The following is a 21,631-nucleotide window of genomic DNA, read 5'->3' as shown; positions in this document are numbered from 1 at the left end:
AAAGGCAAGGCTGTAATGAGACAGTCATGGTTATATAACTGCAAAACTGTAGTGAAGTGAATGTTTCAAATGCTGTTTTTCTGGGAGACTTGATGTTTACCACATCAAATGTGATGAGTTAGTTGACAGAATCAGTCTGATTAATTGGACAGTTTCGTAAGTGCTGTTTTGTTGTTAAAGGATGTACAAGTTAAAAAGGAAAAGATCTAATGTGCATGATCACATAGGTGAGATTTTTTTTAAGTATTTATTATACACCTGATAACATAGCATGATTTGACAGGGCGGCACAACAGATGAACAGCCAGGGGACACATGTCGACGTATTACGAATGTGAAAGTGGGTTGCCACAGATAAATCTGATCACATCTGGATATGGGCTGCGTGGATTAACTCTGTACCTTTGCTGTGGTGTTCTTTCATTTTCATATTTTGCTTTTAGTTTGCATACAGTGCATGGTGTGGGAGGGAAAATTCTGGAAGGGCTGTTAATCCTCTCCCAAAGCATGTCCCTGTAATGAAAGAGCAATTTGCTTAATGCAAAGTGCAGAGAGGACGAATAATATCAGACATAAACAGACATCACTACATTGCCTTTGCTTTTTCTTCATCACTTATCATGTCTCTTCTTGGAGTTGTGGAGTTATTTGCTTGGTGTGGGCTATAGAAAACATTTATTTTTGCATACTGAAATGGTTCACCACAAAAATGTAACCATCATATTTTCTTGACATAAAGGAATAGCTTTATCTAATGGCAATGACGCAACTGAAGAGATTAAACCTCAGTCTTCAATGGATCCAGAAGGCCTTCTGTTGTCCTCTCTTTAAGTCATTGTCTGCTTATTGTATCAAATTAACAGCACTTAGATGTTTTTGACTGCCTTCTTTTTTTTTTTAACTGACAAGAAGAGCTTGTGGTTGGTCACTCATCTTATAGATCATCTGTAGTTGTGTCGGAGGCACCACTGATTTAACTGTTTTCTGCACAAATAAAACACTGCATTAGAGCCACCTTAAATAGAGCCACCTTGCTGTTGTCGTAGCAGTCAGTGTCTCTTGTTAAGATTTACAGAGCAAACTTTTGATTCTTTCAAACCTTCAAATACAATATATATGCTCTTGGGTCTCAAAGATGATAAATTCACTGCACTGGATTTTCAGCGGATCACTAGGAGCACAGTCGCACGCATTCAGCATTAACAAATGGATCACTTAATACTGTGAGACTGGAGATACTCTAAATCTGAGGATCTAAATAATTTATTAGGGAATTATGAGAGATTCATTTGTGATACTTGTCCTTATGATTCAAACAGGCAATTTTGCAGGATTTCGACGTCACAGATTTGCTACTCCGAGTCATTTCTTTCTCCAATTATGAAGTTTTCTGTGTCCCATTCAATTGTAGACTGTTCAACGACAAATGGATGGCCATTTTCCCCCATCAGGAGTGGCTCAAGGAACACTACGTGCCTTTCCGACTGGGACTTGCTCTTGAGTCGATCAGTCGAAGGAGCTGCAAAGATAGACGCCAGAGTGCAGCGGTCTTCCCCAGAGGTTGAGATGGCCGGAGAGGAAGGAGGAGGTTTGCAGCAACCACAACGGCACGGGGTTAAATACAGATACATCAGTATGAGGACAAGCGTTACCACACAGCCCAGAAGAGTGGTGTAGCCGATGTTGAACGGCTCCTCCGTGCGCTGGGCTACCACCGTTAAATTCACTTCTCGGGACTCATTGATCATCCTCGTGTTATCCACAGCAGTGCACTGGTAGACCCCCGAATCTATGGACTGGGCCGCTAGAATGTCCAAGCTGCCATCTTGATTGAGACGCAGAGATCCGTTCTGGATCAGCTGAGAGATGTTTTCTTGATGCGGAGTGATCCAGCTGTAAGACAGGTCTTCGCCGTTTAGGGTCCCAGTGCAGTCCAGCCTCACTTGTTCACCCTCGGAAACCATTTTATCAGCCTTCGGGGATATCAGGGATATCATTTTTCCAATCGTACAGTTCTCAAAGAAGTGCGAAGAGCGCAGAAAGTTGATTGAGATCTGAGGCTCACCGTACATCAGACACTTGTAGTCATCCTTGTAGTCGTCCACGCTTGGATATCCCTTCAGCTCCCAGTGCCAAAACATGCGGTACATAGAGCAATCGCACTCCAGACTGTTGTTGTGCAGGAACAGGCCTCTTTGCACTGCAGCGGGCAACACTACAATGTCATCTATAGGCAAACGAAACAGGCGGTTTGAGGAGAGGTCCAGTGTAACCAGGTCGGGGTGGCTGTGCTTCCCAATCGAGAAGAACGGGAAATCTGTGATCTGGTTGAGGCTGAAGTAAACCTTCCTCAGGCTGCCGAGTCCCATTAGGGTGTTGCTCTCCACGCGGGTTAGACGATTGTTGTACAGCAACAGCACCTCCAAGGCTGGCAGGTCCTGGAAGTGATACTTCCCCACCACTTGCAATTTGTTGGAAGAGAGGTCCAGGTATCGAAGTCTGCTGATGTTATGGAATGCCCCCGGGCTGAGCAAGGAGATGCGGTTGTGGGACATGTGCAAAGTTTGCAGTCTTGGGAGCCCGTAGAAGCTGCCGGCTGCCAGCCATGTTAGTCTGTTATGACTGAGGTCCAGGACAGAAGTCGTGAATGGAAGCGGGTTAGGGAATCTATCCAGACCTGAGGAACCACAGTTCAATACGTCAGAGACGCACAGGCAGCCCTGAGGACAAATAGCCCCCGAGAGCCGAACCAAGAGTGAGATCAAAACCACGCAAGATGTAAAAGTCATTCTTTTTGTTGCACATAAAAAGGATTACACTAGAAACAGCGCCGGCACAGTTGATACAGGAAGCCCTCTGCTCTGAAATCCTACAAAGGTCGTTTTACATCTGTCATGTCTTCCAATATTTCACAGATGGCTATCTAATTTTCTCTGTACCCTGCAGATGGGCAGTATCTGGGGCAGGGAACGGACTAAAAATAAAACCGTATGCAATTACAACATGTTTTTAAAATGAATGTATTACATTGATTAACCTACTCTTTTAGCACAACATACACAGGAAAGCCCCCAAAAAAAGTCTCTCAGAACCTTCTTAGATCCGGTTCTTCTGTTCTCACTTTGCTGTCAATCCATAGTTAGAAGTTGTTCAAACAATTTATCCTTGTCTGAAAAGTCCAAAGCATTTTCCAGTGAGTGTAATATATCTCTAAAGTGAGACTCGCACCTTTCCCGGTTCTCCTGCGGCTGTGAGCTCTTGTTGTTTGCAGAGTGTCCTTTCACTGAGTGATGAGCCCACAGCGCACAGCACTAATCTCTTCCCATCCTTGCCTCTGCTTCCTACTCATAGCACCGCCTCACGTCTCTTCCTCTCACGCTGTGATTATTCCCGATGTGACTCTCTCTTTCTATCTTTCTCTCTCTTTGGTTCCTTTAATCCCCTCTGGATTTGTCTTTTTCCATTTCAGTTTTTTCCTCCATTAAGCACATCTCATAACAGGATTTAGGATGCTGTTTGTATAGTCTTACATTTCATGAAAATCATCAAAACATTTGGACTTAGATAAGAGAGAGAATTTGTTTGTATAGCATGCGGTACCAGTCAGCTTAGAGACCGCAGCTTTGACTCCCCCTCATCTCTGCTGCCAGGCGTAGCTCCCTATGAAATTTTAGTTTTTTCCTAAATTCCCTTTTATTTTTTACAAATTATGTTTTTTCCTTAAAAAATTTTTTTTTACGTTTAAAATTTTCTCTTTTTAATAGTTAGTTCAATAGTTTCTATTAATCAAAAAGCATGTTTAATTAATTAAAATCATGAAACGTATACATTTTCACATCAATTTATTAAAATTTTAACGAAAATTACATGTTTAGGGCCCTATTAAATTTTTTTTTTCTCACCATATTTTTTGATTGTTACCAAATTCTGTGTGTTAGCATGTGTAATTATTTGAATGCATAAAAAATGTAATTTATTATTATTATTTTTTCCTTAAAGTAGCCTTTTTTTCACAGAAATTGTGTGTTGTGTATTTACATTTTTCTGGTTATCAAATGTAGGCATAAAAAAATTATTTAATTTATCTTTTAATTATTTAAATTTAAGCAAACAAAGGGGACATGTGTGATTATTCCTAAATAAATAATTTTGTTTAATTTTAATAGTAGTAGTAGGCTATGTACATTCTACTGAACAGGCACAATGTCTTCAAACTTTTGACTTTTATTTTTATGGGTTGCCGTGAATAGCCTACCTTTACAGTTCTGTGTATGTGATGTGAGGCCAGTTTTACTCAAATCAAACGGTAAAATGCTCAATGAGTGACTCTCAGCGCAGGTCTGGAAATGTTGTCCATGTGTTTATGTTCTCATTAAGTGAGATGCTGAAATCACTGCGAGCGTCATGTGCGCTTCAGTATGTGTTAAGTAAACGAAACCACGTGTCTGTTGTGCCATTCATTAACAGCGACACACATATCATACAGGATTCATATTTAAATCGTCTTTTGCGGTTTAATATTTACCGATACTAGTCCATATCACAATATGATTTAAGTGTAATGACCTACTTTTGATGAATTCATTCAAAATTTGACAAATTCCGTGACATTCCGCGAATTCCATTTTTATGACTGGATTCCGCATTATCCTAGGGCCCTACAGGCGATGTTTGGCAGCTGTTGATTGTCATGGTCATGGTGGTCCTGAAGGAGCTGATTGCTGTCACACTGAATTGGTTTTGGTTTGTTTGTGCTTTTCCAGGTGCCTTTGTCACAGTGTATCACCCACACTAGTACATCTGAATAGTAGCAGGCCCATTGATATTTCATCTAAATGATTTGAAATATGTATCATTACACACAAGTTCCAGTATAATTTTATTAGCTGAACATCTATCTATCTATCTATCTATCTATCTATCTATCTATCTATCTATCTATCTATCTATCCGTCTTATGGATCACTTAGCTGGAGGCAAACCTTCTGATTGCCCTATTTTATAAATGATTACCTAATGACATCCATCTCCAGTTAATTTGTCCAAGCTTTTCAGTAGAACTAGATGGGTACAAAATGAGGCCCATGCAAGCATAATGTTTTAGAATATAATGGATCTTGGAGTGAAGGCAAGATAATCAGTCGCATCATGTGACAAATCTTAAAGTGTGAAATGGAATTAAGATGTTTGTTTTTATAGAGTGTCATTCTGTTAGGGTGGCATCTCTTCAGAAACACTGACACATGGCAGAGATAGCTGGCAGCAGTCACACTGACAAAAGCACAGAGTACTCCCACACACAAGACCAACCCACTGATATGTCTTACAGTATTCCAGTAAATGACTGGAGACAGCTTAGCACAGTAGATCTACTCCACTCCCTCAGGATGTGGGCTCATGAAACGTTGAATGTGTGTCATTCACTGAAAGTGAGAAGCTCTGAAAAAAAGTGGGACTGCAGCTTTACCTTTTCTGTGACGACAAATCATTTAATACACTGTGATTTATACTCAAATTGATGCTTCGCCGACCTTTCGAGTCCAAGCCTTTCTTTGTGGAAAAACGTTTGCCAGTTTTTGATCTTTGATTTTGATCTCCATCACATAAGCGGAAGCGGTTTTTTTTTTTTTGAAAAATAACATTTCTTTAAACGCGCGCTTTAGCAGGACATAAGCTGAAGTTGTTTTTTTTTCTAACCCTTTTTTTAAAACAGTGTTTACTGTGGTATTTTTCAATACTATATTGTTTCAACAACATTAAATAAATGTTCATAATTGTATATTTATAATATTTCATATATTAGAGTTGCATAGATGTTGCAATCAAATAGGTTATTCATATAAATAACCAGTAGATGGAAGCACTTGCATATGTGATAACTTATGTGATACTGACTATCAGCCCAGTGTGTTTGTGTTGAATGGGACACTGACTAGTAAACTAGCTTTGAGTAAAAAGTCAATTTACAGAAATCCTTTGCTTTTCTAGTATGTATATTGTTTTTTATACACATTACTCAAAATCCAATTTAATTGTAATGTTTTTGTACATTTTATATTATTATTTTTTTGAAAATAACAAAAACACATTGGAATGAACATATTGTATTCTAAGAAATATCTACTAGAGTATACCGGTGCATCTCAATAAATTAGAATGTTGTGGAAAAGATTATTTATTTCAGTAATTCAACTTAAATTGTGAAACTCGTGTTTTAAATTCAAGGCTGTAGTTTAAGTCTTTGGATATATGAAGATACTTGGTGGGGGCTCCTTTTGCTTTAATTACTACCTCAATTCGGGTGGGCATGGAGGAGATCAGTTTGTGGCACTGCTGAGGTGGTCTGGAAGCCCAGGTTTTTCTCATTTTCCTCTTGATAATAGCCCATAGATTCAGGTCTGGTGAGTTTGCTGGCCAGTCAAGCACACCAGCACAATGGTCATTTAACCAACTTTTGGTGCTTTTGGCAGTGTGGACAGGTGCCAAATCCTGCAGGAAAATTAAATCAGCATCTTCAAAGAGCTGGTCAGCAGAAGAAAGCATGAAGTGCTCCAAAATTTCTTGGTAAATGGGTGCAGTGACTTTGGTTTTCAAAAAAGACAATGGACCAACACCAGCAGATGACATTGCACCCCAAATCATCATAGACTGTGGAAACTTAACCCTGGACTTCAAGCAACATGGGCTATGAACTTCTCCACCCTTCCTCCAGACTCTAGGACCTTGCTTTCCAAATGAAATACAAAACTTTCTCTCATCTGAAAAGAGGACTTTGGACCACTGGGCAACAGTCCAGTTCTAATTCCCCTTAGCCCAGGTAAGACACCTCTGACATTGTCTGTGTTTCAGCAAATTTCTTGGCATGTCTGTGTGTGGTGGCTCTTGATACCTTGATCCCAGCCTCAGTCCATTCCTTGTGAAGTTCACTCAAACTCTTAAACCGATTTTGCTTGACAATCTTCATAAGGCTGCGGTTCTCTCGGTTGGTTGTGCATCTTTCTCTTACACACTTTTTCCTTCCACTCAACTTTCTGTTAACATGCTTGGATACAGCACTCTGTGAACAGCCAGCTGGTTTGGCAATGAATTTTTGTGGCTTACCCTCCTTGTGAAGGGTGTCAATGATTGTCTTATGGACAACTGCCAGATCAGCAGTCTTCCCCATGATTGTGTAGCCTAGTGAACCAAACTGAGAGACCATTTTGAAGGCTCAGGAAACATTTGCAGGTGTTTTTAGTTGGTTAGCTGATTGGCATGTCACCATATTCTAATTTGTTGAGATTGTGAATTGGTGGGTTTTTTTGTTAAATGTGAGCCAAAATCACCACAATTAAAAGAACCAAAAGACTTTGAGAGTTACTCCACACCAAAATGAAAATGTTGTCATTATCACTTACCCCCATGTCGTTCCAAACCCGCAAAAGCTCCATTCTTTTCTGAACTTCTGAACACAATGTAAGATATTTTGGATGAAAACATTGAGGCTCGAGACTGTCCCATAGACTGCCAGGTAAATAACACTGTCAATTTCTTTGTCAACGGCCTCCTCTGTGTCAGTTCATATCACCATGCTACATATTCTTCTTTGTCATCCGCGCCACAAGGATGCGCTGTTTCTACGTGTATTCATATTTTATTTTAAATAAAACAGCACATCCTTGTGTTTTGTTTTCTTCGCTTACAAAAAGTGTTTGCTTCTTATAACCCAGATTGCACATCTGATGGCAGATGGAGTATTCTGACGACGACTTTTCATAACTTTTATGGACCTTGACACTGTTATTTACTTGGCAGTCTATGGGACAGTCTCAAGCCTCCAGGTTTTCATCCAAAATATCTTAAATTGTGTTCTGAAGACGAGCAGCGCTTTTACAGGTTTGGAACGACATGGGGGTAAGTGATTAATGACAAAAATTTTCATTTTAGGGTTAAGTATCTCTTTAAACTACTTCAGTCTGTGTGCATTGAAGTTATTTAATACACAAGTTTCACAATTTGATTTGACTTATTGAAATAAATTAACTTTTCCACAACATTCTAATTTATTGGGATGCACCTTGTATACTCCATTAGATATTTCTAAGGTGGCATCTCAGATTACAGTTAGTTTTTTATTGATTACATAATTCACACAATAGCAGTAAATTACTTTTTTATTGATTACATGATTGCATATTATTCACACCATAGCAAAAAAAAAAAAAAAAAAAAATCATAATTTATTGATTCACCCCAATTATTATTATTTTTTTTTTCTAATATATACCGCATACTACATTCAGAAAGTCTTCCAGTTCACACAAAGACAGTCACTGGTCAGGTGGCTGTAATTACATAGACAATTGAGAAGCAACCCAGTATTTGATCCCTGGATTTACAAAAAGCATTTCAATTTTAAGATGTGCTTACTCAACATTTCACCTTTGCATTAACTACTGATGAACACATTATTTTTTTTTTGAATTAGCAGTTTTTTAACCATGTTTTACTATACCTTAATTGGATTGGTTTTTGTATTTCAAACACGTTATGAAATGTTAGCTTTTTAGACTCTATTTTTTGGTGTTAAAGATGTTTGTGTTGGCTTGTCAGTGCAGTTGTTAAGGAGTTTGATTCAAGCATGAATTTCCTCCTGCTGACCTTCTTCTTCAGCAGTGAACTCTCACAGAGACTGCAGAGGGGATTGATTGGATACAAAGGAGATCAATTGATCGAGTTGACCAAGGATGCATTGAGGAGAGTCATAATTAGTTACACTGAATAGGCTGAGTGTGTGTTGGTGTGTGTGTGTGTGTGTGTGTGTGTGTGTGTGTGTGTGTGTGTGTGTGTGTGTGTGGTGTGTTCATGTGGATATTGTTAGTGTGCAAGACTCAGCTGTTCTTCAGAGTGACTGGAGGTTTATTTATCATGTTCAATATATTGTAACAATAAGATCTGTCATTGCTTGTGCAAACAATTAGCAGGGCAAAAGAGACTATTCACTCTCTTCTTTTGAAATGTCTTTAACACAAGATTTGAATTACAATTGACTTTAGCAGTCCTTTTCTTAAAAGTGAATGGATCAAATTTTGGCAGCCTGTTTATTTGTCTGTTTCACAAATACAAACTTTAATTTTAACTCATTACCCCAATGTGTGTTTTGCTCATTAATTGTATTTGTGGCAGTCAGAGATTTCTCATCACAGGCTATAAATGAGATGCTGTTGCATAATTAGCCCACATTTAAAGCGTAGTACATCTTGCTTTTAGGCTATAGCACAGTTAGGAGTGTTTTTGCCTAATGACTCCAAAATAATGTGAAGGTTTACATTATCGCCCCATTTCCAAGGATACAGACCCATGACTGATTCAGCTGCTTTGCTCTTTAAGTCAAACTTCACTTGTGGTTCCATACACGGATGATTATTTTTTAGAAATATGTCTGCATATAAAATGTGTCTGCATATAGGCTTCTGTTATCTACCCTCTACTAGGAAATTTACACAGTGAAGGCAGAAAAATATACACACACACATATATATATATATATAGAGAGAGAGAGAGAGAGAGAGAGACCATGAATAGAACCTGTTTTGTTTATTTATATTATTTTTGCTTGGTCATACTGAAAAAATTAACCTATGAAATTTCAAAAATCAACCCAATTTATCCTAAGAAATATCCAGTGGAGTAGGAAGGGGGCAGTAGTCGATGCACTTGAATCATTAGTGAGGCTGTCACTCACATCACCCCATAACCAGTGTCATTTGTTATAATAGTTGGAGCATGCAAGGCCAAGTAGGGTTCGAGGGAGGATCCCAACAAGGTTACCAATCATTCATTTCGAAGAATTATCTTCGAAAATGTCTAGATCACGCATTCTAGAGGCAACACGTGTTTCTTGTTATGCTTCACGAGAACAGAAAGATTGACTCAAAAACTTTTTTTAAGTTCCACTGAATCAAGAAATCAGATATTAATGAAGATATTTTAGTTAACAAGTCGTTTTCTGTCATTGCATATAATAGTACAAGATTATTAAAAAGGCTAATTTATTTTGCAAAACCAAGCCTGAAAATAGGCTACGTCATAAAACGCCAACTTGTTTGTTGTGATCCCAAGCGTTCACTGTAGTTTTCGGTCAAAGTTACTAGGAGGTAGCCTACGGAGAGTATCCAGCATGCAGACAGCGAGTGTAAGCATTCAGGGGAGGGCGAAGTAAGTGATGCTGAGCCAATGGAGATACTCGTGCGAGAAGCATCTGCCCGAAACGCGAACTAACCGCTGGCAGAACGCTACCGTCTCCGCGTCGAGATTCTCATCCGACTGAAGTTTGAAGAAGCTCGCGCTAATTCACTGACTGACTGGATTCGCTCGAGCTAAACAAAACAGAAAGGTAATAATACGCACGAGACGGTTATTATTGAAAGTTTGTCGTGTTATTTTGCATATGCTCGAGACGCATGGTTAGCCTATGTGCTGACTGCAATTTGTGCCTGTTTCTGATATGAGCTCATAATATGCATTTTGTTATTAAGAAAACACGTTTGAACGATATTAAATTAATTTATTTTACAATTTATATTTAATATTTTGCCTTCGTATGGAAAGCGTATCAAACAGTCGTGGTTTGGGAAAGCTGATCTTGGAGGCGTTGGTATCTTGATTTAATCTCGAGTTGTTTTCGGTGATGTAGAATGTATTATTATATTATAATTCAGCTCCTTGCAGTCTGTCTTCGGTGTGTTTTCACGGCTGTTTGGAGATGCTGTTCCGCATTAGATCAGCACTGCACAACCCCCAGCTGTTATGATGCTGAACATTCTCTCAAGGGTTTGTTAAGAGAATTGCCGTTTCTATTATGGAGAATGGTTGTTTAGTGAGAGGCAACTAACTTTATTATTCGCTCGATTAAACAATTCTAATAACATGTGCTTTTAGTACACTGTACAACGATAATTTCGCTTAATTTGATCACCTGTTGAATGGCTGTTCTCTTTCATCTCAGACTGCATTGTAAATTTGGGATTGTTTCAGCTAAACCATTTGACAAGCTCACAGTAATGAAGCCCGTGGTTGTGCCCTTCATCTTTTTATGATCAGTTTTTGTAGTCTTCAGATGTAAATTCCACTGCCTTCATCTGAACCAAGTTCTCCAAGAAATGTCTCAGTGTTTTAGTCCGTACAATTCTCCAGAATATCTTCTTTTGTTTTAAACAGCAGAAAGAAAGTCATGCAGGTTTGGAACAACATGAGGGTGAGCTACTGTAGACATTGACTGTAATGAAATTGTTGGGTGAACTATCCCTGAATGTAAATCATCAGTGAGGGAAAAAATACAACAGGAGCCAACAATATTAGCAGTCATGTCTAAAGTGTTAGATTTAGTGACGGTTTTATTGGGTGGGACTTTATTTCATCCTTTTAAATTTGCCTGGATGGTGGGTATTTCATACCTGAATGGATGCAAAAAATGGTTGCTAAATAGCTATTTGGCTATTGGTTAAGGCAAAGCACAGCCTACATTTTGATTGATATTAACAAGAACAAACCAATTTTGTCTTTGGAATAACAAATTGTATGTAAATACTTTTTCATTTTGTCACACACACACACACACACACACACACTCACACACACGTTTACTTAACTATCTAAATGTGGACATTACATAGACTTCTGTTGTATTTATATACATATATTTATACACTTTTTAAAATTTAGGCAATTTTGTCTGCTTTTGCTCACTTGAGTACGAACGAGTCCCCAAAATATTAGTAAGTAAGTACACACACACACACACGCACACATATTTGGTATGTTATATGTATGCTGTAATGATGAGCAGACCATGGATGAGTTAGAATAAGTGAAAGCTTGACTTAGAGATGTTTGCATAGACTTGCCTCTACAGTAAACTAATGCTTTAACCAAGTTTGTCACATCAGCCAGAGCCTGCCACTAATCAGAGGAACTTTGAATTGTTCCAACCACTAAAAGTGAGAAATCAGAATGAAATAACCCAAACAGTGAAATGTTAAGATGCTATAGTTATTTCAATACACTAGTGAGTTCCTATATCAAACTTTAAGTTTGACCTCTTAGTGTTTGATTGTTAAGGTGATGCTTTAAATGCATTGCTGCATCACACTATACTCTTCTGCTTAATGATTTCGTCTCGTGCTTATCCCCCGGAGGTGTTAATTACTGCCTTGCGTGCAGACGTGATAACCTTCGTCTGCTTGGTGATCATTTGCATAATCATTAGAAAAATTAACGTGCACTTTTTCCCATTTACACCACAGGCTGATATGCAAGCGGCTGCTTTGTCTTCTGGTAATTAATGAGCAGTGTAATGAGTTGTGTGTGCTCCCAATAAACGCAGCCTTTTATGACTCTCTGTAGTTTCTGGATTTAAGGGACTTGCCTCTTCGCCCCCTATTCAATGCGACCTGACACCAATTCTGCTAAATAACACAAAGTCCCCAGAAACGGAGAACTGGTAAGCCCTTTAACCCAGGAACCATGAAGAGACATGCTCAAGGGCTGATTCACAGAAGCAGAGAGTCATATCTAGAAACTGCAGCCTGTGCAACAATCGTTTTAAGAAAAGAATGAGGGAAAACTTGAAAGAACCCACAGTTCACGTTTTTATTGTTACACAGATTGCAATCCAAGTCAAAAGCCCCATATTTGTTTTAATCAAAGTGCAAACGTAAAAAGAGACGATGATTGTGCATGGATTTCTAATTATATTCACCTTGGCCTTTCCTTATATTTGCTCATGAAGGTTAGTCTCAAATCTCCTCCGAGGGAAGATGTGAAGATGGCTAATAATGGCTTGTAGTAATTCTCTTCCAATTTGACGTGTAAGAAAGGGCCCAACTTCCTGTGAAGTGCTCTTTCACCACAGAGAAATGTTACATTCACAGGAGATGGATGGCCTCTCTGTACACTCTCTTAGCCAGCAGTCCCTGGGTCGCCTTCACAGTCCCTACACCCTACTGAGTTTACAACATTAATTATAGACTTGTTAATAGCTATCCAGAGAACATGCTCACATTAATATGCTTTGAATTTCACACCACCCACTCGTACACCAACACACCTATGCATACACAGACTGTTTGGTGAAAGGTTGGTTAGCTGGCAACAGTGACTTTCATATGAATGCAGAGAGAAGAAAGGGCCACAGTATTCATTTACTCTAAAATAGCATTCTTATGCTTGAAATATATCAGTTTATAACCTAATAGTGTGTTTGAGACAAACATTTTATTGTTGGCAACTATATATTTTAGAGTTGATTTACCAGTTTAATCTATGTGTTTGCACAATGCTGACTACAGACTTGTTTTCCGCTAAACTTGTGTATGTCATGTGAATTCCTTTAAATTGTGTACTTGAGACTATTAATTTCTATTTTTCTGACTCCATTTAAAGGGCACAAAAGCTCATAATTTCTCTCACAATACATTATCAAGTATGTCGTGTATCGCTTATTTTTTTCTGATTGCATTTTTACCAGAGTGATTCACATTTTTGAGTTCAGTTCTGTGAATTTAAGTGAATGATTCAGGTTGATTCATTTGAACGGCTCACTCGAGTCGTTTGGAGAGATTTTCACTTCATGAAACAGTAACGTCGTTCTTAGAACACAGAGGGCAACAAGAAAGCTGGTCAAAATGGATATTTACAACTACAAACAACTGACACAACAATCTGTACTGCAGGTAAAACATTCTTATAAAAGAGTGTCAAAACACTAGCAATAATAGTTAATACCATTTCAAAGTACCATATTATTACAGTTTCTTACCTCTGCATACTATGCAGTCTTTATACAAGTATGAAGAATATCTTTGTATTTTCTTAATATATTTTGAATGCAGCTAATTTTACTGAAAACTTTAAAAAGTGTAACATGACTAATGTTTATTTCTTTGTATGGTTATGCCTGTTCATGAATCAGTCAGCATGCAAATTCCATATCTTCCCAGCATATTGAGTTTTTCTGAACACATGCGACAGGTTTTTGCTTATAAATAGTAATATAAGTCCCTCAGATTCACAAAGAACATGGTGCAATGACGATGTGTGTGTGAGTGAGTAATTCTAGGGCGGAATGAGGAGATATTATGAGAGCTGTTGTAAGGAATCTGTCTTCAGTTCTGTGTCTCAAGGGGTCTGATCACTTCACTTTACTACAGATGAGTACTATGATAATCCTTGCCCTCTCATTAAAAATGTTTTTTTCTTTTAACTTTGGGAATTTTTTAAAGCGCTAAATTGCACACACTTCACTTTGGTTCTGTCACTAGTTTTTTTTTTTTTTTAGGTTTATAAAATGTTTTTGAGTTTCTTATTTTCGCCAAGGCTGCATTTATCTGATGAAAAATACAATATAAACTGTAATATTGGGAAATATTATTTTAGTTTAAAAGTACAGTTTTCTTTGATAAAGCTAAATCTTCAGCATCTTCACTCCAGTCTTCTGTGTCACATGATCCTTCAGAAATCATTCCTTTATGATTATTTACTGTTTAATAAATGTTTCTTATGAGTATTAGTGTGTTTATGCTTAATATTTTTGTGGAAACATGATTCTTTGTTCAATAGAACGTTATAAAGAAGACCATTTGTTTGAAACAGAAATCTAATATTAGAAATATATGTACGATCACTTTTGATCATTGATTTAATGCAAGCTGAATCATTGCTGAATAAAAATGTGTATATATATATATAATATAAATAATTCCTACCGTTCAAAAGTATGGAGTAAGAGTTTATATATATATATATATATATATATATATATATATATATATATATATATATATATATATATATATATATATATATATATAAACTCTTACTCCATACTTTTGAACGGTAGGAATTATTTTATTTCTGTTCTATTTTTTTATTATTTAGATTTTTATTTAAATAAAGTCTGCATCTTGTTTGCTACCTCAATTCCCAATGAATTGTAAAGGCTTTTCCATTTCAATTCAGTTCTGAATGACACACAACCCTGGTATTTATGATGTTCATCTAAACCTGTGAAGAGTTTTTTTTTAATGTGTTACAGCCTCTTGAGAGTTCTTTTAATTAAAGCTACTCCAGCTCAATGTCCAGCTATAGACAATCCAGAGTATTTCAAAAGGGCAGTGTTTAAAAAGACACGTCACCTTGAGCTCTCTGTGAAAAAGCCAGAAAAGTAAGCAGAGGAAGTGAAATGGGCCATTTCATGCAATCCTGGACATTGAGAGACTGTGGAAAGTGCTGTTCTGCAAGTTTTTAGAAGTTTAACAGAGATGGCTGCACAGACCTGTGACATTTCATTTATGCTCTGTATTTATTCAATCCTTCTGGGTGTGTTTGCATTTCAATATAGACTCAACCCCTTAAAATCTGCTTCACTTCGGATGCTGGTGAGGTGATGAGGTTAAAATATGGTAGAGAGCACACAGGGTCTGTCTTCCTGATGCAACCTGTAGGAACACAGCGTACTCAAGGACACAGAGAAGGGCCGTTCACACTGACAGCGATTTGCAGTGACAATTCTCTCATCATTAATTACTGTCATGTTGTTTCAAACCTTCCAAAAGTTTATTTGAAAAATGTCCTTTTTTCCCTATGCAATGAAAGTCAATGATGGCTAATGCTGTTTTGGACACCACTGACATTCATTGTGTGGACAAACACATCTTCTTTATTGTTATGCAGAATAATGAGAGTCAGACAGATTTGGAACAGCATGAGGGTGAGTAAATGATTACATAATATTCATTTTTGGATTAACTATCCCTTCAAAACACTACATAAACACACACAAAACTCTATTCAAACAAAGCATCTTTATAAAGTCTGTGATTCACTTAATGATGGGTTATTCTTTTTCCGCCTTGTTTCTTTTATCTCTTAAGAAACAGATTGTGGGGTCAGGGATCAGATAAAGTAGAAGAGCGATCTTTTTCTTCTCTCTTTGTGGTGCATGGACAGTAAGATGAATGTGTGCAGGGCCCCTCAGGGTAGGCATTAGAATAACCTCTTCGGTCTTGTGAGACAGTGTGTTCTCGTTGCATAAATTTCCTGTATAATCATCACTTACTATTGTAGTGATGTGCATAATGGAGTTAAGAGATAATGATAGGTTTTACAGGCTGTAGAGAGAAGTTGTCTTGGAATTTGTGCCCTTCAATGTGAGATTGTCACATAAATAAAACGCTAACTGTTCCACAACACGAAATGTGTTTGAAGACCGGAGTCAGGTTTTGCTTAAATTAGGCCCTCAGTAATAGGGCCAAGCATTTGGAGTGTTTTCTCCATTTCCATATGGAATCCATGTTTAAAAAAGAGTTGTAAACCATAAACTGACCTGACTCTGAGGTTAATCCCAATAATACAAACTTTGATTTGAAACCAAAACTAGATCAAATTCAGTAGCCCTTATATCCCAATTCACATAACTTGAATTATGGTATATATTCCTGAGTGCACATGTTTTCTACAGGTTATGTGCACTAGAAGATCTAACAGCTGGATTCGCCAGTTTGCAAAGTTTGTTGCATTAAATGTCTAGTAGATATTAAGAGACTTGTTAAAAAATGTGTTTGCTGAATTAATAAAGTATTATGGCACTTGCCTTTCAATTATTACACAAAACTGTGTACACTGAACTAATAGAGACAGAGATTGCAAACTCCCATGTTTTCAAGCTCAGGTGTTGGATTCTTATATTAATCATCCAATGGTGATGAGAAAAAAAATGACAAATATTGGCTGATATATCAGACTTAACAACAGAAACTATCATTAGCTCTGTACAAAAACAGGTCTATCCAAAATGATGGAAAAACAAGTGTGTTTATACTTGATCCTGTCTTCTGCTTTTGGTAGTAGACTAGCAGAGACATTGAGTGGTGAGGCAGTAAATCGTTTGATTCGTTGATTCACCAAGGGAATCCTAGGATATATTTGCTGCGGTGTTAACACACACACACACACACACACACTCATACAACGATTCTTTCTTTGTCTGCATCCCCAGGCCATTATATCTAAATGTCTTTGTTTATTTTACATTATACTCTGTTTACCTAGTTCTGTTTCCTCCATTTTTGATACTTTTTCACAGCTGAAAAGCAAAAATGAAATCATTGAAATGCTTATCCAGTACATGTAATATAAAAGTACACAAGGCAATGTTTTTGGAACAGCTCACGTGCAGTGTAGGCTATACGTCACTGTCCAAATCCGTTCACTTATTTATTTGTTCACTCCTTCCTGATATAGTGAACTCAACTGCCATACACTATATAGGGATTAGTGAATGAGTGAATTCCCTTCCCTTGAGTTGTGATGTTAGACTTTTTTTGTCAAAAAAAACCCACTGTTCCTGTGGTGTTGAGCAACTACAATTCATTTTAATCCTATAAATTTATATTATAATTTATTTAAAGTGAATAAATTGTAATGAAAAATAAATAAAATAGCTAAAGTAAATCGTAAGTGGAAGTGCATCTGTCAATTCTGTCATGAGCATACATCAGCAATTACACATATTTAGGGGAATAGGGCATTATTAATATACCATGTAAGGTGGTATGTGCTAGAAATCAGTCAGTCTGTCTGCCCATGGGGTGTCCCACATTGTCCCTCCTTGGGCTTATTAGCAGGTGGTCACCCTACATGTACCTAATTTTAGAAAATAATACTAGCAATAATACTCAAAATCACTTATATTGCAGTTATACATACCTCCCGCGTGATCTTTGTGGTTTCATCGATGGTATATGGTAATAATACTAATATATATATATATATATATATATATTAAAATAACGTATTGAGAACAAAAATAAACACACATAAACGTTCATAATTATGTATTTATTACTTTTAGTATCTTGACACTTGCTCAAGCAACGTTTTGAGCTCAGATAAGATGGTTGTTGATCGTCCTCAGGCGACTGTTAATTTTACATCAGAATACACTACCTGTTGTAGCAGAAATGAGTCGAACAGACAAATTAAAGAGTCTATCAGAGCTGTGTGCATTGAAACATGAGCTGAATTCCTCAGGAAGTCATAAATCAGTTCTAGTGTCACAAGCACCAAGCAGATTACCAACCAACTTGTTCACACAACAGCTTTCAACATGAACACCACTAGAGCATTTATTTACAATTTCAATTCGAAGAAGAGATTGTCAAATTTGTTGTTCATAATTGAAATGCAACGCTGGACATCACATGGAAACCCATGAGAGTACTGCACAAGTCCCATTGACTTCCCCCCCCCCCACACCTAGCAGAACCAGACTGAAATTCCTAAGGGGGAAGGGCTTTAAACCTCTGTCTTCACAGAACATCCCTTTGCCAGAGAATGGCAAAGAAACTGCTTCTTGTACATAGATATGGACCAGAATGAACTCAAAAAAGACTTCTTAATGAATCGTTCCATTGCTTAACTACCTATTCATTTATGTGTAACCCACACATTTGACTATCATGTATAATCACTTATTGTGTATGTCTTTTGATAACTATAGGATACATAGTCATGTCTAGTATTGACATAATCGAATTTTCTTGCTTGATATTGTCCTGACAATCATTTATTTGTAAAATATATCATAATTGTGTTATAGGAATCATGTCCAAAATTAGATCCTGTGAGGCAAGAACCACATGCTTGGTAAGATAAACAAATGATTTATGACCCCAGACCCAAGACCATATCTGATTGGTCAAGGCAACATTTGAGGGGTGGCCAACAAGGAAGTTTAAATACTTTGGACACGATGTAATTTCGCTTTTAGTCTGCTTTTAGTTCCAGCCTTGCTCGTGCTATCAGTCATGCTATTAGTCATGCCTGCTCTTAGCTTTTAGCTTGTAGCTTTGCTACCTAGCTTTAGCTTGTAGCATCTAGCCATGCGGTTAGTCATCATTGTTCTTTGAGCGCGGTTCCAGCGTGCCTGCCTGCTGCTACTATGCCACGATGAGAAGGAACACAACCTAGTCTCGTCAAACTTTATTTCTTTTCTTTTCCGTTTGAGAGTTTCGTGTTCTGAGTTAAGTTTTGTAACGTCGACCTCGTCTGCGCGTTTGAACTCCAACCAGCCACACAACTCCAGCTTCAGCCAACGCCCAAGCACGGGCTCCCCAAGACGTCACTTCAGCCAACTGAACTTCCAGCCAATCAGCGACACCGGGATACCCCTTTCAACTGGAGTCCCTTTCACAGCAAACGAAGGCAACATATCCCCAGATATTTGTTGTGCTGGTGTATCTAATATAATTTTAACCCCATTGAGGAACTCAATGCAAGGGCTAATTACGTGATTGATGGTTGTTCATGTCTATGCAATTTAACGTATTGCTGTTAACTTGGGATTCCATATTTCCATTCTCTTAAACTCATCTTTCCCTAACTTTCGACCTTCCTGCAACTTGTGTGAATGTGTGTGTGCGTGCGTTTATGTGTTAGATTAGTTTATATGTCTTAGATTTATCTAATAAAGCCTTATTCATATTGAAAAGAGAAGTATCTTGTGTTTTGTGCTTACAAGTTAATGTCTTAAACTGCCGATCTTGTTACTGTGCTAATTAATAGTGTTTTTACTATAGTTTGGATATTAGTATCCAGCGCAGATTTTGATGTTAAACGGCTAGTTCACTGAATCGCAGGGCGTCTCCGTGACCAGCCGTGAAACAGTGATTCTGTCCAAATTCTCTTTAAAATCTTAAATGATTCCCTTTGAGCTAAATTGACCTGTTTCCCTTACACTGTTATTAACGGAAAAATGTAAATTATCCAGCAAATTATCATCATTTTTGTAAGTTAACAACGATGCCACCTCAGTAAATTAGTCAAATAGTAAACTGAGTTATTGCCTACATAACATATTTTTATATAAACAATGTAGGAAAAACGTTTAAACAGAAATAATAAAGATGTAAACTTCATCTCTCATTCAAACTCGCTCGCTCTCGCTCTCGCAGTAGTGCTGAACTGTCAAGTAATGTTCGTTTGGCTGCCTGGGGGTCGAGGATATAGAGCGACCAACTTTTTTTGAGCAAGCATTGATTATGCGTGACACAGTCTCAATTTGCGGGACGCATGAATTGGGCTTCAAACACTGTGAGCGCACGCTCTACGCGGGACGGGTGGTCACCCTATCCAGCACTGTACCTTAGGACGGAACCAGTTTAAATATTTACCCTAGCTATGAGTATACTTGCATCAAATATGTTTGACATGTTGCCACTGGACCTCACATTATAGAAGAAATGCAGTCAGTATGTTTTCATGGCTTTTAGCATGAGTCTCAGTGTTTTGTGTAACTCTGCTGTTTGAACACACCCTGCATGCTGCATTTACTCCAGTGCCCCATCGGCTCAGCTCTCTTTCCCTGAAAAACTCTCATGCAGAAGTAATCATTTTGTGCCAAAGGCTAAACGCCTGAGAAATGTGGGGGCTCCTGTGATCGACGACTGTCAATGGTAACATGAAGGGAGAGACTGAGACAGGAGAGGATGGTGGAGAATGGAAACAAAGGATCAGTATTGTTGTGTGCATTTGCTTGGAATGAACACAAGCAATAGCAGACATGAAAAATCAGACTGTGAAGGGATGATGGGAACAGATAAAGACAATGCGCTCTTTGAGCCTGGCTCAATCATGAAGTTTGGGATTAAGGCTGATCTGATTCTAAATGTTATCTGGAGCTCAGGCATGGACTTGAACCCATCTTTAAGAGAGAATAATGCCTCTGTGTCTCTTCCAGCACAGACAGTGAAGACAGACATGGAGGCTCTGCTGAAACCAAGAACTGTTTTGTACAGAAAACTTGATTCATCCAACAGCATGTTTCTGGAAAACTGTCAGCTGAGTCCAAGGCCAAGTCCATCTTTTTCACTCAGTACTGTATTGATCAGGGATCAGAATGATCCATATTTTCTGCTTAGCATTTATAATTCATTCTATTAATTAAGCATCATAATGAATTACTGTAAAATCGTGTTCTCCACCACATAATAGCACTGTCTTCTGTTTGTTTGTCTGTCTGTCTCTCAATTGGTCTGTCTGTCATGATGCCACTGTTCTCCACTTGGTTTCCTTTGAGAATGTGGTTTCTGTCATATTGAGGATACAGTTATGGCATGATGCTCCGGAGGTCTTAGCCTTCAGAGTTCACAGGTTTAATTAGGGAAAGAATCTTTTTGTTTTTTTGTTTGTTTGTTTCTGCCTCTTACCGTTCACAAATAAGTGCTCAACAAGGACACACACATTATCCTGGCAGTGTAAAGGAGGGCAGGCATAAGAGATATGAAGCTGTTTTTTCCCCTTGCTGACCCTCTTTTGTCTTTGCAGGCTTTTATCTTTTGTACTCACCCACAATAATGCCATTTGTCAAATAATTAGTATTTAATTAGTACTCTTAATTAGTATTTTTTTTAATTGCTTTCCAGTAACAATATGTAAACCTCCTCAAAACAAAACTATTAACATAAATCATAATGTTCTTATGATATTAAGACTTGATTTATCAACACTGAATTAAGTTAATTCCTATCTCCACTGACAACTTGTTTCAAGGATGTTTAGATCTGGAAAACAAAAAGAAATACCCAATAAGAAA

At 37.8% G+C, this 21,631-nt stretch overlaps 2 protein-coding genes across 2 annotated transcripts in view; one reads left to right on the top strand and one right to left on the bottom strand.

Moving 5' to 3' along the window:
• Positions 1–228: 228 nt before the first annotated feature.
• LOC127944532 (amphoterin-induced protein 3-like) lies at positions 229–3,388 on the bottom strand. The gene has a single exon (XM_052540536.1). The coding sequence runs from the start codon at positions 2,787–2,789 to the stop codon at positions 1,353–1,355; it is 1,437 nt and encodes a 478-aa protein (XP_052396496.1). The 5' UTR covers positions 2,790–3,388; the 3' UTR covers positions 229–1,352.
• Positions 3,389–10,060: 6,672 nt separating this feature from the next.
• The window catches only part of LOC127944538 (kelch domain-containing protein 8B), a 92,823-nt gene continuing 81,252 nt past the window's right edge, over positions 10,061–21,631 (top strand). The window contains exon 1 of the mRNA XM_052540544.1: positions 10,061–10,375. The gene's annotated coding sequence lies outside the window, so the exon portion shown is untranslated. The remainder of the gene's footprint in view (positions 10,376–21,631) is intronic.

The sequence above is a fragment of the Carassius gibelio genome, chromosome A23 (genome assembly GCF_023724105.1).
Source record: "Carassius gibelio isolate Cgi1373 ecotype wild population from Czech Republic chromosome A23, carGib1.2-hapl.c, whole genome shotgun sequence".
NCBI lineage: Eukaryota > Metazoa > Chordata > Actinopteri > Cypriniformes > Cyprinidae > Carassius > Carassius gibelio.
The sequence above is the reverse complement of the archived record's forward strand: the minus strand, read 5'-3'. Positions and strand labels throughout refer to the sequence as shown.

Coding starts and splice junctions, on each gene's coding strand:
- LOC127944532 (XM_052540536.1), bottom strand. CDS start 2,789: ATGACTTTTACATCTTGCGTGGTTTTGATCTCACTCTTGGTTCGGCTC.